The following is a 15,755-nucleotide window of genomic DNA, read 5'->3' on the forward strand; positions in this document are numbered from 1 at the left end:
AATGGGTGAAATAAACCTGGAAAGTTGTTTGGAACCCAAGCTTCAAATGGCCCCTAAGATGTTTAAATATTACTCTTGTGTTTAAAACACTGTGGTGACTGCCTGTGACAATAAATAAAGTGGCCCAAAATCTGCTTTGGGAAGACTCACCTGTTTTTAGTAGATAATATGAACTGGAAGACAGAAGATTGAAGGTAAAAAATTATGTTATGACCATTTAATTCAGGTAGTAGTTGCAGGTGAAATACTGCAGACATGATAGTGGAAATACAACAGAGGTGAAATCAACTAGACTTGAAAACTGGATGAGGTATTGATGGGCGGGTGTTCAAGGTGATACTGTGATTTTGAGCCTGGGTTTCCCAGTTGGCAGTAGTTGTGCAGCAGTTAATGAGTTCTGTTTTGAACGTTTTATTTCTTTCTTTCTTTTTTTACAAAACTGTGAAGACATTTGGGTGGTGGTCTCCAACAATTGGCTAGTATATACCCCTGGGGCAAAGTACCTGCGTCCTGGTGAGAAGCATGGTCTGGGAGGGAGGGAGCACTTCTGCGTGTGCACAGGTCAGATGTTTTGCATTGGGTGCCATTCACTTGTATAGGTCAAGGTGTTGTAAGGTTATATGACAGGCAGTGGGACTTCACAAAGAGTTCATGTTGTTTATGGAAAATCCTGTGCCTACTGAAAAATGCTTCTAGTGGTCTGGGGACGGTGACAGCAGTCACATGTGTGGTAAGATATTCTTTCAGCTTGCTATAGAACAAAGGCATTACCAACCTTGTGTGTGGGGGGGTGTTCCCCCCCCCCCCATATTTTAAAAACTAACAAAATGCAATTTTTGACTAAAAATACATATGGTTTCAAACATCAAAAAGTACAAAATTCTATACATTAGAAAACCTCCTACCAAGATTACATTGATTCACTTTTTACTGTTAAGTAGAGCTAAATACTCTGAAATAATTCTGCAGATAACCATGAAAGGAATCTGAAGGGTGGAAGGGAGCAGGCAGACTGGGGAGGGACAGTGCAGCGAATTCCCTGGGTTTTTTATTTTTAATTGCCCATATGTCCTGGTCTGGGCAAAGAATGCCTCCAACCTGGAATCACCAGCAAGCATAGAAAAAAGAAGAAAGGAAGAGAAAAAAGGAAAGCCTACTCTTTTTCGCCAGACGACCAGGAAAGTAAAAGACCTATGATGAGCCCTATTTTCCTACCCGTATTCAGCAGCAGCAGTGGGCTCGGTCTTCCTGCAGGGACAGTGTCAGCAGAGCTCATGAAGGCCTGTCTATTGTTCACTTCACTTCCGGCAGCAGCTGCAGGCCTGGTCCACTGGTAGCGCTGTTGGATGATACCCTCCTACCGGCAGGGAGACCCATCCCCTATCCCTTACCAGTTGACAGCACCAGTGGCACCTACAGGCCTGGTGTCTTCCAGCCTTCTACTTACTAGCAGAAGGAGACCTAGGTATGTGTCCTCCCCTGCCTTCCCCTCCAGCAGCAGAAGGCAACCTAGGTAGGTACTCCAGCTCCCAGCAGCACCGGCTGACCTGGTGTCTTCCTGCACCCTTCCCTCCAGCAGCAGAAGGCTAGATAGGCGCTTTCCACTCCCAGAAGCACCAGCAGAGTTCTAACTGGGCAGCCAGAGAGAACACCAGGAGAAACTCTGCATTCCATGTTCTGGCATCGCTCAGCCCCACCTATTGAAACCCCACCACCCAGGGAAGGAGCTTCAGCCCTTGCAGGCAGCACCAGTCGGGTGGAGGGAGAGCTTCCTGCATTTAGAAGAGCACAGCAGGCCAGAAGGGCACTGAATGGGCTCAGGAAACTAAATTGGTGTGGAAGCCATAGCGAGAACCTTTTCTCTTAAGTTTAAACAAGTGATTACCTTCTGAAGTACAAAATGAATTTTAAAGCACAGTCATGAATTTGCTTCAACAAGCAAGTATGTATTCTCTTGAAACAAATGAAAAACTAGAAAACCTCAGCAAAGAAATAGATGTTATAAAAAAATTACCAAATGGAAATTATAGATAGAAAAAAATACAATAATCAGAATAAAAAATGTGTCTGATGGACTCGATAGTGGACTCGAGATGTCAGAGAACAGAATCAGTGAACAGATCAATAGAAGTTATTCAGTCTGAACAACAGAGAAAATAGACCGAAAAAAAATTTACAGCTCTTCAGAGACCTTGGGGACAATAACAAAAGATCTAACATTTGTATCATCAGACTCCCAGGAAGTGAGAAGGAATGTGAGGCTGAACAACTATTCAAAGAAAAAGTGACTGAAAACTTCCCAAATTTTTCAAAAGACATATACCTACAGATTCAAGAGTGAACAAACCTCAAAAGGAAAATCCAAAGAAATCTACACTAAGACATATCATTAATAAACTTTGATGAACTAAAGACAAAAACTCTTAAAAATAACCACTGAGAAGTGATGCACGGTCTATCGGGGAACAGCAGTTCAAGTGACAGTGTGTGTCTTGTCAGAAACCATGGAGGGCAGAGGAGGTAGCCCAACATTTTTCAAGTGCTAAAAGAAAAGAACAGCCAAGTGCAAATTATATATCTGGTAAAACTATCCTTTGGGAATAAAGGGAAAGTAAGGACATCATTCTTAGATAGAGGAAAACTAAGAGAATTTGTTGCTAGTAGATACACCCTGAGAGAATGGCTAAAGGAAGCTCTCCAAAAAGATAAGATACGGTAACAGAAGAAGGCTTGGAATTTCAGAAATGAAAGAACAATGGAATGGGTGAAAATAGGTGAAAGTATAATAGAAAAGCAAATATTTAAGACGTTATATTTTTCAAGTGGGAAGGGTAAAAGATGCTAAATGGAAGTATGTTTTCAGTAATTCACTTCTAAGTAGTAAAACAATACCAGTAGGCTGTACATACTCATATATTGTAATTACTAAAGCAACTACTAAGAAAACTTTGCAAAACAATATACACAAAAACATAAAAAAATATCACAGGAAGGCGAGAGAAACAGAGGGAACAAATAAAAATAAAAAACAAAACAAAATAGCAGATACAGCTCTAAGATACCAACAATTACTTTAAATGCAAATAGTCTAAAAACTACAGAATAGATTTTTAAAAATATTACCCAAGTATGTAGCTTCAAGAAATGCATGTCACTGGGCCGGCCGAGTGGCTCAGTTGTTTAAGAGCTTTCTCAAGAGTTTGAGCTCTGAGCAACAGCGGTTCGAGTCCAGCCCGAGCTGAGCAGCCGCTGAGCTGCCAACAGGTAGCAGGATGGCTCAGCTAAAAANCTCTGAGCAACAGCGGTTCGAGTCCAGCCCGAGCTGAGCAGCCGCTGAGCTGCCAACAGGTAGCAGGATGGCTCAGCTAAAAAAAAAAAAAAAAAAAAAAGCATGTCAAACATAGGGACATAGGTAGGTTAAAAGTAAAAAGATAAAATATATATCACGTTAACATTAATTTTTTAAAAAAGTGGCTGCCTATATTAATATTAGACATAGTAGACTTCACAAGCAAAGAATAAAGGATCAATCCACCAAGAAGATTTAGCAATTCTAAAGGTATATGCACCACAAAACAGGGCTTCACCATACATGAAATAAAAACTGATAGAGCTGAAAAGAGAAATAGTCAAACCCACATTTATAGTTGGCGACTTATTATATATCTCACTCTAAGCAATTGATAGAACTACTGGATGGAATATTCATAGAGAGGAATTTAACAATATCATCAAACAACAGGATCCAATTGACATTTACAGAAATTCCACCCAACAGCAACAATCTTCTTTTCAAGCGTCTACGGATCACTCACCAAGATGGATCCTGGGTCATACATACATTTAAAAGATTGAAATCATACAGAATATATTTTCTGACCATAATGGAATTAAATTAGAAACCAATAACAGAAAGACCACAGGAAAATCATCATACACATGGAAATTAAACAGTACACTTCTAAATAATCCATGGATCAGGGAAGAAGTTACCAAAAAAAATTTTAAAAACAATTAACTGAATGAAATTGAAAATGCAACACATCAAAATTTGTGGAATGCAGCTATAGCAGTGCTGAGAGGGGACTTGATGACACTAAGCACTTACATTGGAAAAGAGGTCAATGATATAGAAATTACTCCATCAAGAAACTAGAAAAAGAACAAAATAAATCCAAAGCAAGCAGAAATAGTGAAATTGTAAACAAGAAAACAGAACATCAATTAAACCAAAAGTTGGTTCTTAAAAAAATGAATACAATTGATAAACCTTTAACAAAACTGACAAAGAAGAGAGAAGACAAACCACCAGTAACAGGAACAGGAGATACGACTGTAGCATTAAAAGAATAATAAGGGAATAGTAGGAGTACCTTTACACTCACAAATTCGACAACTTAGAAGAAACGGACCAATCCCTTGAAAGCCACAAATTGCCACAACTCAACCAAGGTGAAATAGATAACCAGAATAACCATGAAAGATATTGAATGTTTAATTAAAAATCTTCTGATGGTTTCACTGCAGAATTTTGCCATACATTTAAAGAGTAACACTAATTTTACACATAAAAATATAAGAGGGAATATTTTCTAACTCATTCTATGTGGTCAGTATTAATCCTGATACCCAAAACAGACAAATATAATACAAAACAAACTGCAGACCCATATCTCTCAGGAATTTAAATGTAAAAATTCTTAACAAAATATTAACAAATCACATCAAGCAATGTATGAAAGGAATTGTACCCAGCAGCCAAGGGGAATTCCAGATATGCAAGGCTGGTTCAGCAATCAAAAACCAGCCTCTGTAATCTACCATACCAACAATCTAAAGAAGAAAAATCATAAAGAAGAAAATGCATTCAGCAGAATCCAACACTCAGTCATGATAAAACTCTCAACAAAGAATCGCGGGAGAGCAGTTAATGGTGGAAGGCGGCGATGCTTCTACCCGAAGGTCGGGCGCGAGGCAAAGATGCTCACTGTCACCACTCTTACTTAAGATTGTACCGGAAGTGCTGGTTGGTGCAATAAAGCAAAGAAAGGAAATAAAAGGCATATAGATAAGAAAGGAAGAAATGAGTCTGTCTCTATTTGCAGATGACATTCATTGTCTGTGTAGAAAATTCTCAGGAATCTACCCCCAAAACTCCTAGAACTAATAAGAAAGTTCAGCAAGGTCACAGGATACACTATCAACATGTAAGAGTCAACTGCATTTCCATACGCTAACAATGAGCCTATCTCACTCAAAATCCTTTACGTTTATGTTCGCAGCAGCTTTGGTCATAATAGCCAACAACAAGAAACAACCAGAATGCCATCCAGAAGGTGACTGGTTAAACTGGTGCAACCAGACCGTGGAACACTACTCAGCAGTAGGAAGGGACTAAGCAATGCACCTCCCAGCACTGTGCTTCGTGAGAGAAGCCAGACACAAAAGGTTGCATCCCGCATGATTCCATTTGGCTAATACTTTTGAAACAATACTATAGAGATAGAGAACAGATTAGTAGTTGCCAGAAATTTAGGGTATGGAAAGGGAAGGGGGTCGGGTGGCTATAAAGGGAACATGAAGGAGCCCCGTGGTGTTGGAATAGTTATGTCTTGATTGTTAGTAGTGGTTACATAAAATTGATAAAATTGCATAGAACTGCAGATATGCACAGGCATGCACACACACATATGAGTCCATGTAAAACGAAAAATCGGAATAAGCGCTCTGAATTGTACCAATGCTGGTTTCCTGGGTTTGATGGTGTACTGTAGTTACGCAGGATGTCAACACTGGAGGGAGGCCAGGTGAAGGGTACGCGGTACCTCCCGGTACATTTCATTGCAACTTCCTGTGAATCGATAATTATTTTAAAACCAGTTTTAAAATAAAGCCTCCTACCCTCCCTAGTTTAGTGTGCCATCCCCTTCAAATTTAAGTTACCATTGTTTTTCGTTTCGTTGTGATTCTTTTGAATGCATGTATAAGTGTATTTGTAATAGAAATGTATTCCTCTCCATCCCTTTCCTAGACAGGTGGTTTCATGTTACACATACTGTTCTGCACCTTACTTTTTTTTTTTTCACTTAGAGATCATTTCCTATCAGTCATAAAAGAATGTTTTTGTGTTTTATTTTTTCAGATTCAGAGATTACATTGATATATTGCTCGGATGAAAGACCTTGCACTTGCTGTTTTGCATGTGTATGAATGGGTCTCTAATATAAATTGCTAGAAATGGGATTTCTGGATTAGAATTTATCTACACTTGTAATTTTCAGAGATACCGCTAGACTCTGTATATGAGTTGTACCATTTCACGCTTACCAGCAGTGTATGTCTTCATATTGTCCCCAACAGTTACTTTCAAATTTTAGGACTTTTGACATTGTGCTAGGTTAAAATGGCATCTCAGTGTAGTTTTAATTTTCATTTACCGTAAAGACTGGACATTTCTTATCTTCAAAAGTAATTGGTATTTCTGTAAACTGTGTTCATATTCTTTTGGCCATTTTTCTGGTGGGTTGTTGGCCTTTATAGGAGTTATTGATTTGTAGGAGTAATTTATAATAATAAACTCTTTGGGTGGCAGGATGGCTCAGCTAAAAAAAATAAAAATAAAAAAATAATAAACTCTTTGTCTTTGATGTGAGATTCAGATTTTATTTCCCTGTTTATCAGTTGCTTTTTGACTTTCACTGTTTTGTTGTTTTTTTGGGGCTACATTGAAGGTTTTTCTTTTTCTTTAGTCAAACTTATCTTTTGTGGCTTCATGATTTTGCACAAATTAGAAAAGTTTTCCATGTACCCAGGTTATAAATTTCATGGTCTTTTAATGCTTTCAGCGCCTATATCTGAAGCAGCCTCCTCACAGTGGTGCTGCTGGGCATAGCCGAGGCAGTAGACTTTATTTCTGGCCCTGGGTCTGATTTCATGGGTCTCCTCTGCCTTGTTGGAAATCTGGGTCACTGCTAGAATTAGATCAAGTTAATCTCACATCCTCCATAAAGTGGTGCTTTACAGGGAAAGGAAGTAAGAGGAGGACATTGGATGATCTTCTGGCTCTTATCCCATCTCTTTGCAACCTTTATTCCAAGAGATAAACTCTAGTAGAAGAGGTTTTTGTCCCCTGTGTGCTCCGGGAGTTAGTGGTTGGGTGACAGAAGCCCTTTGCCCGTCTCCATGGAAGGGAAACCAAACTTGAAGGGCCATTTCCTTCCATTGATCATTTGTGCAAATCCCACTTAGGTTGCTTCTCCTCAGGGACAGGCTGCCTGAATCTCTGGAATCTAAAACTGGCCTCCGTCACAATGAGGGGAGCTTGGGAGTCTTGTCCACATTTCAGTGACACATCTCTGTGGACGTTTTCAGAATGAAGTGCTAGTTCGTTGTGTGTCGCTGCTAAAGCTTGCGTTTTAAAACTGAGTGTGAAAAACATTTGCTTAGCTTAACTTTCCCCCCCTTAGGAATAGCCAAGCCAGAAGAAGGACGGCCTCCTGTGAGCGTGACCGGAAATGACATCACCGCCCCTCCAAACAAGGAGCTCCCACCAAGCCCAGAGAAGAAAACGAAGGTAGTTGCCAGAATGGTGGGTTAATTTTTACCGCTGTAGTTTTTTTTAAGCAGTACCTTCAGCTATTATTGTTTGAATTGTGAATGAAATTTCTTTTTTTCTGAGCTGTTATTAGTCTTTTCTCAAGTTCGGACGTACTTAAAAAATATTTTCTATTCCCATTTTACCATAGTGGCCGAACTCAAACCTTAATTGTCTGCTGTTGACCCTATTCTGTTGAGTATCTGTACGTTCCGTAGTGGTTGTTCCTGCTTCCCTTAACAGCAGCAAAGGGATTCACAGAACTGTTCTGAAATAGATTCTGCAAATCTGCATTCATGAAAAGGAAACACAGACACTTATTGGTACTTCTTGCAAAGTTCAAATGCCACACTTTAGTGTGATCTTAGAACAGGATGCTGATGTTGCCTCCTGGAGGTGCAGGTAACGACAGTGAATCACCTGCTGATTGATGACTTTCTTGTTGGGGTTATTACAGCCACCAAAAGTTAATTAATTGTTTAAGGCTGTTACTGAGTTTAAATCTTCAGGTGGCAAACTGCTGGAATTAGTGTTGTGACACTGTCACTAAGAAACAATTCCCAATTTTCTTTTTCTCTATCCTGGTGTCTTTCTACTATTTGCTGAGCTCAGAAAAAAGGAATGCTAATTTTCAGTTGCATCTGTCCTCATTGCTTATAATTTTATTTTGAATTGTGCAATTTATACTTTTTTTTAAAATTTGTTTTTATTTTTGTCTGTGTGTTTGATGTTGACCTTTTTAAAAAACAAAAACAAAACAACAAATCAACTTAAAGCCTTTGGCCACAACTCAGCCTGCAAAGACTTCAACATCGAAAGCCAAAACACAGCCCAGTCCTCTCCCTAAGCAGCCAGCTTCCACCACCTTTGGTGGGTCGACTAAAAAACCCATGAGCCTTGCTTCAGGCTCAGTACCAGCTGCCCTACCCAAACGCCCTGCTGCCGCCACTGCCAGGCCCTCCATCTCACCTTCAAAAGATGTGAAGCCCAAGGTAAGTAGTCACCTAAGCACTGTGCAGGGAAAGGTTTTCCCCTCTGAGTGTCAGGTAGACTGCCATGGAATCAGGCCGGTGGCACTGGGGAAATGCCAGGGAAAGGGGGAGGGGGACTTGACACTCAGATTGGGGGCCCATGATGCAGTGGCACCATTTGAAGGCCTTTGATACCTTTCCCTGTCTTGTTTGAAGCAGTATTACAGCTACTCTGGTTCCTCTTCCTTTCTCCCAACTCCCCTTACTCTTCAGCTATTTATGCATTTGCTAACCAGTTTGCCCTTCTCCACATACTAATCAGATATTCATTTTGGGTATAATTCCCACCTCAAAATCCCAGTCAAACTCTCTTTTTTTGTCCTTCTCGCTAATCCTGCAGAAGTGAATTTGACCCATTACTTTTATGATAAGGTCGTCCAGCTTAGCAGGTTCCAGCATCGTGTGATAACTTACTTTGCTTTTGGCATTAGGCCGCCTCTCCCTGGGCTGCTTCTGAAGTTTTCCCGTTTTCCAGGTCACCCACACATTATTGCCTAGAAACTGGTCACTTTGGAACAACGGTAGATCATTCTAGGAGGAGAGGGCAGGCGGAGTCTGTGGCTGCCTTAATGTCTTATTTCATTTGAGAAGGTCCTTTAGGTCCACCTGATGTTATTCTTTAAATTCATGTTGGGAAATAGTTTCCCATGTTAAAATGTCAGTGTTTTAATCTAATCTTGTAAAGAAAACTGGTGGAATCTAGGAATTGTATGTAGTCTGTGTTGAAATCCTGGCCAAGAAACTGAGAAATCCTGTCATAGACTAAGAATGATAAAATCTCACAGAGCTTTCTGATCCTCACCTACCCAGTAGACTGTTTTTCTGGATTTTTTAGAAAATAGTATCTTTGAATTGGAGGGCAGAGGGAAGGTGACAGCTCCTCCCTGATACTTAATCAGCAGCGAACCCCAAGGGAGACAGAGGAGGGTGTAGGGGGAGGGTGGTGTCTAGTGAAATTTCCCTCTGTGATGATGATGATGATGATGATGATAATAATAAGTACAGTACTGGTGTCTTTGTATACATTAACTCCTTTAATTCTCTCTCTCAACAACCTATGATGTAGATAATAGTGCCCTCATTTTAGAACTCAGTTTAACAACCTTCCGAAAGTCCAGTGCCAGTGTGCGGCAGAGGCAAAATTTGAACTTGGGTCCAACGCCAATGTTGATGCTTGGGCCCTTTATCAACATGTTCTTCCTGGCTTGTTGCCATATAGCTTTTAGATAGCATTCGAGTTATGGCTGACCTGAAGAGGTGATCTGCGTGACAGTGATTACTATTCTCTGTCTTTTAGATAAGAAACAGATGGAAACACTTTGAGAGATGGAGAGAAATTAAACTCTAGTGAAATATACTTTTATCTTTTTATCTTATTTTGATAGATTTATAGATGCAAAGCGGGGAAAAACGTATTCAAAAATAAGTAGATCTATGGTTCTGGCAGAGGGAAAATAAAATTGAGAAACAACAGAGTGTCTCCAGTTTAGAAAATAGGCTGGGTCTGCAGCTTGCTGAGGCCAAGAGCCTGATATGTAAAGAATGTCACATCCTTTAGAGGTTTCTATCCCAAGTATCTTTTTTCTAACTTGTATCATTATTATTCTTGCTAGCAAAATATTGAGACTCCACTAGATTATTCTGAACCATAGTCATAGTATTGAAAATTTGAAGGAGCCCCCGGGAAGCATCTGGTTTAGTCCCCAAATTCTAGAGCAAATAGAGAGGGAGTCCCTCTGCACGAACTCCTGTGACACCTTCCGGACAGAGCTGGTAGCAGAACCTTAGGGTTCTTTGTGTCTATTAGGGATTTCATTTGTGGAAATGGACATGACCCTGCATTTGCTGGGTTACATTTTATTTAATTGGATGCCAGCCCTGAATTTCTAAGCATATTCTTAGCTGATTTTCCATTTAAGCAACGTTCTGTTTGTCTCTGCCAACATACCTTTGTGTGGCCGTTTCTCTTGGTAAAAGAGCTGGATCCATGGTATCTGTCTGGTGTGGCTTACTCTGCTACGTTTGCTTGTCACAATAGTATGTTCATCCCCTATTCCTGAGCAACCAGGCTAAATTGATTCTTTCGCTTCCTCGCTGATGACAACACACCCAGACTCCAGGGAGGAGGAACTAGAGTGACCCAGATGCCATGTGTCTATCGTTGAAACTTTCTCCTTTGTTTTCAGTCATAGCTGTCAGCTGTGCTTCTCATTCCCTCTTTTGGTCAGGCCTGTACCCCCCGCCTGTCCCCTGCCATCCTCTCTGTGCTCTCAGACCTCTCATCCTCAAGTCCCTAACATCACATGTTATCACAGCTGGTCCTTAGAGATCGAGCTCTGTTCTAGCGTCCTTTATCAGATGAGGAACGGAAGCCCGGGGAGGCTCAGTGATTTGCCCAAGAACATACTGAGCAGGGCCAGATGGGCTGGACCCCAGGCACTGACCTGACCGATTGGGCCAGTGTTCTCCCCGCTTGCAGCCCCAGCCTGTTCAGCATCCACAGAGTGCATCTAAGTGAGAAGAATGGCTAGCTTTGGCTGGATATCATTTTTAATTTTTGTTTTGTTTATATGTTGATTAATCTTTGGTCAAGTATTTAATACACCACATACATCAGTGTTTAATACAGTAGAGCCTGAGGCAAATGTCATTTGTGGTGTGACTCTTTAGGGCTGTCATCCTCATTAGCTCAGGTTGGCTTGAGGTCATTTGGCTCCCCGTTTCCTGATCCCAGATCACACAGGAGCCTACAGGGCCAGTTTCTCATGTTGCCTGGAGGACTTGACTCTTAGGGTCATATCTATTTTCCTATCAGTGGCTGCCAGACCCACAGTGCCCTGTTTACTGGTGAATGTGTCTGTGGAACCATCCTTTGGCATGACTTCCTGAGGTTGTTGCTGACTGTGGTTCTTCTTCCCACTTTCCTGTTATCAGCCTGTTGCAGAGGCAAAGATTCCTGAGAAGAAGGCCACGCCATCCAAGCCGGCCACGCCATCCAAGCCGGCCACGCCATCCAAGCCGGCCATGCCATCCAAGCCGGCAGCCTCTGCCCCAGTCTTGAGGCCTGGCTCCAAGAGCACCCAGACTGTTCCAAAAGCCACAGCAGCTGCCTCTCTTGCCTCAGCTGGGCCGAGCAGTAGGAGCAGCTCCATGGCCCTGCCCAAGAAGCCCGCGGGTCAGTGTCATCATCCTTCCCTCCTGTGGGAACCAGTGGGGAGGAGAGTGGGGCTGTGCCCCAGCCATAGCTCCAGCCAGCTGCACGTAGAGCTGTCAGACCTGCCTGTGCATCTCGCCTCAATGGGGCACACTGAAAGTGGAGCCTTGCTCTCCATGCGAGGTTAGCAGATTGGTACACTCAGAAAAATCTTGAGTAAAGGGGACTCTGATGAATTCTTAGGGTCTGCACAGCACCCAGCATGTTATGGTCATGGGCTTCGTGATAAGAACTAGGCCACTCAGTTCCATAGGCGTGTTAATCACCCACTTCTAAGCCCATGTGGAAGGTATTATCAAGACTGTGGAAAGGAAGACGCAGTGCCTGGCCTTGTACCCTGCATCGGGCCTGGTCTTTACATGGGTACCTGATGCACTGCTCTATCCCCAGAGACCAGCAAGCCCTGGCTTAGAGGGGACATTCGGTAACTGTTGAATGAATGAATGAATCTCAGAATTGGATGAGCCATTCAATAAGTCTGCTTGTTAAACGGTATGTCAAAAAGTGTCTGTTTGTGATGCAGGGATCAAGACTGAGGGAAAACCCACAGATGTCAAGAAGACCGTTACAAAGTCTGCACCAGGTAATAGCCCACCCCCGCTTTGTGGAACCCTAACCTAAATCCCTACCTCTTCTGTGGCTTGCAGGCTCCTTTTTGCTCTCCCCCTGAACGCTTGTTGTCTCTCACTCCTACCGTTGCAGCTGACTTGAGTCGCTCAAAGAGCACCTCCAGCAGTGCCATGAAGAAAAACACCCCTGTCCCTGGGGCAGCACCCCCAGCAGGCGTGGTACGAGTGAAGCCCACACCCACGTCTCCCCGGCCCTCCGGGACTTCTGCCACGGACAAGAAACCCACGTCAGCCAGGCCTGGCTCCTCTGCCCTCAGGCTGAGCCGCCCAGCTACCGGCACTTCTGCCCCTGATCTGAAAAATGTCCGCGCCAAGGTTGGCTCCACGGAAAACATCAAGCATCAGCCTGGAGGAGGCCGGGTGGGTCCAGGGAGCTTGGCGTCCTCAGCATGTGGGCCCCTGCTTCTTTCCCTGTCACATCCCACCACTGTTCCCTAGGCGTGTCCTCATATCACCCCCAGGAGTGCACCAGAGCGGGGCAGGCAGGACATGGACTCAGTCTCAGGGAGTTTCAGCCTGAGCTCCATGCCCCGGCAGCCGGGAAGGGGTCGCCGAGCTCTGGGCTTTCTCTTCCCATCCGAGTCAGAGGGCTCCTGTTTGTATTTTGGGGTTTAGGCTTATATTTTTGTTTCGAGACAAAAGGGTTCTTCTACTTTACAAAACACAAAGGAGGCCTCTGAGACTGTGAAGGGGAGAGACACTGGACATGAACCCGGTTTGTCATGGCTCTCATTCTGCACTTGGGTGACAGGATAGGCAGGTGAGGTGGGTGGAGAGTCAGAGAGAGGACGAAAGTGTCCTCTGGTGGCCAGGATGACTTGCTGCTGTGACTCCCTGCTGTCCTAAACCGAAGGGCTGCTCTAGAGTGTCATGATGGAGAAGGGCCTGGCAGGCCTCTGTGGTTACGTCCATCCTGGAATTATTAACTGTTATGGGACTTGCTGTGTGAAAAAGGTGGTGGCAAAAGTCCAAGTTCCAGTCCCCGAGCAATGCCCTTCCCATCTCCTATGGCATCTCTAGCACTTAAACCACCACAACCCCCCCAGGCAGTGCGCTTCAGTCCAGAGCTGTTAAAAAATTGAAGAGGGTCTGAAATTAAGCAGAATCCTTGTACTGTTGGAAGACACTGACGGCAAACTGGGATTGGTCTGGATAAGGGCCTGAGAGACTGTGGCTGTTGCGCATCCAGTCAGGCCTCGGGGGCTGCAGGGCAGCTGGCCCATCTTCCCTCTTTCTGTGCTCTTAGGTTTCATGGTGCCAAAGTCGTGGGAGGTCTTGGCGAGTTGTGTAACTCGGTCTGGTGATCAAATGATTTTCTGTTCCCACATACCTGAAGGGTGTGACACTTCTATCTTCAGTAGAGGCTCCCTGTGACCATGGTAGCTTGCTTGGGGCAGATAGAACATTTGAGTGGGAGGGCGTTGTGACTGGTAATGGTAATTGCAACCCACCCTCAGGAGAATCGTTGGTCGAGCCCTCCTGCCTACCTTTTCTTCGTGAATGGTGTCTTGCTCTCTTCCCCACGCCCCAAGACTTTGGCCTGCAGCTCCTCCCTCTGGCTTGGTCTACCCTGGGAAATGGGTGTTTTTTTCCTAGGAGCAAGGGTGACCTGTTTCTGCCTGGTGGCCTGGCCGGGATTTGAGTCCCCAGCATTTATTCCTATTTGGCATTTGGGCTCTGATCCTCCTGGTTTGAAATTTGCCCTCCCTTTATCTCCATCTAGGCCAAGGTAGAGGAAAAAACAGAGGCAGCTGCTGCAGCTCGAAAGCCTGAACCCAGTGCAGTCACTAAAACACCCGGCCCAGGTGCGAGCGTGCAGAAACCGCCTGCGGGGAAAGTGAGTTTTACTGAGACTTTTACCTCTTGAAGGTAAAGATGGTCGACTGTTTCTTCTAGCCTGAGTCACTTTCCCTTCTATTGCCCTTTTTTCCTGTACTTGAACTGGTTTCTCCTTCTCTCCCGTGTGACCTCCTCTGTGTTCGATGACTCAGCCATCAGGAAAAGTTTTGTAGTAATCCTGAAAGTTAACAGTTTGGAGTCCATTAGCCCTTTGGGGAATATTTATTCAGCTGGATAAGATGGATCCAAAACTTTTAGCCACTTCCTTCACACTGACCTTGATCAGAAACCCACCCACTGTGTGTGTGCGTGCGCGTGCGCACACACACACAGTGCACCCAGGCTCTCCCTCAGTAAGACATGACATTGGTAACTTTTCGGTACCTGGAACCCTGGAGCCCCTGTGCCGTCAGTTGGAGGCCCCTCTTGTAACACTGCTGGGTAGGGGGATGGCTTCATTTGTCCTGTTTCCCCAAATCACCTCTTAGCTAAAAGTTAGGATGCTCATTGTAATGGAACCCACCTGCACAGGGGATGCAGCATCAGCTGGAGGGCAGACGAAAGCTGAGCCTCTAGGTTCTTTCCCCTTGCCTCCACCCTGAACCAGGCCTCCTGTTTGCTGCGGGAACCTTCTTCCCTTAGCTGTGCCAGGAAGGTGGTCTCTCTGGCCAGGGGCAGACCTGAGCTCCAGCCTTTAGGAACCATGATGGGTCTCAGCCCAAGGGATTTTTACAGTCAGCGAGGTGAGGAAGCTGCACATGGCTCCTGGGTGACTCTGGGTGGTCCTGCAGGTCCCTGTCAAACCGTGGTTCAGTAGAGAGAGTTTTTCTAACCACTCATTCACCAGTGAAGGTCTAAAGAAGGCAAGAAACAGCGAGGTATTTGGGTCTGAGTTTCTCAGGGTGGATTTCTCTGTTCTGCGGAGAACTCTTCAGTTTGAGAGCTGCGTCATTTGCAGACGGACCTGAAGGAAAGGCAGGCAGGAAGGAAGGAAGCTGGCAACTGTTCCTTCTTGAGAAGGCTCCAGAGGAATTCTTTGTTCCAGTCCTTAGAGCCTGCGCCTTTGTGTGGCTCCATTGCAGGAGAGCCATTTGTGTGCTGCGCCCCTGTGTGCATTGTTGCAGCCCTGCCTGTGCTCTCTGCACACCAAACTCAGAGGGCACAGGATGGCATCTAGAGGACTGAGCCAAAATGAAGTCTCCACCTGAACCCCATTGTGCTGTGTTCCCTGGAGCCCTGAGACAAATGGGCTCCGTGAGAAAGGCCTGTGCTCCCCCTGGTGTCCAGGATTGTGCACGGCAGGCCCAGTGGCCTGTGGTCTGTTGTGTTTACAGCCAAGCATTGTCCCTTCCTTGCCATTAGGATCAGACCTGTGCCCTGTGAGCTAGCTGCCCAGGGCTTTTCCCAGCAGCCTTTGCCTCCCAGAGTGGGTCTGGCTGCAGCAGTTC

The 15,755-nt window shown here is 44.3% G+C and overlaps 1 protein-coding gene across 18 annotated transcripts in view; it reads left to right on the forward strand.

Annotated features, from left to right (window-relative positions):
* MAP4 (microtubule associated protein 4) overlaps positions 1 to 15,755 on the forward strand; it is a 174,306-nt gene that overhangs the window by 147,612 nt on the left and 10,939 nt on the right. For 8 of the 18 annotated variants that reach the window (XM_019632333.1, XM_019632311.1, XM_019632290.1 and 5 more), the window contains 6 exons: positions 7,467 to 7,588; positions 8,371 to 8,586; positions 11,560 to 11,800; positions 12,363 to 12,422; positions 12,542 to 12,828; positions 14,192 to 14,305. In XM_019632333.1, the coding sequence (XP_019487878.1) occupies positions 7,467 to 7,588; positions 8,371 to 8,586; positions 11,560 to 11,800; positions 12,363 to 12,422; positions 12,542 to 12,828; positions 14,192 to 14,305 (1,040 nt within the window). The remainder of the gene's footprint in view (positions 1 to 7,466; positions 7,589 to 8,370; positions 8,587 to 11,559; positions 11,801 to 12,362; positions 12,423 to 12,541; positions 12,829 to 14,191; positions 14,306 to 15,755) is intronic. The other 10 variants (XM_019632306.1, XM_019632393.1, XM_019632398.1 and 7 more) reach the window with 5 other exon arrangements.

The sequence above is a fragment of the Hipposideros armiger genome, unplaced genomic scaffold (genome assembly GCF_001890085.2).
Source record: "Hipposideros armiger isolate ML-2016 unplaced genomic scaffold, ASM189008v1 scaffold_18, whole genome shotgun sequence".
Lineage (NCBI taxonomy): Eukaryota > Metazoa > Chordata > Mammalia > Chiroptera > Hipposideridae > Hipposideros > Hipposideros armiger.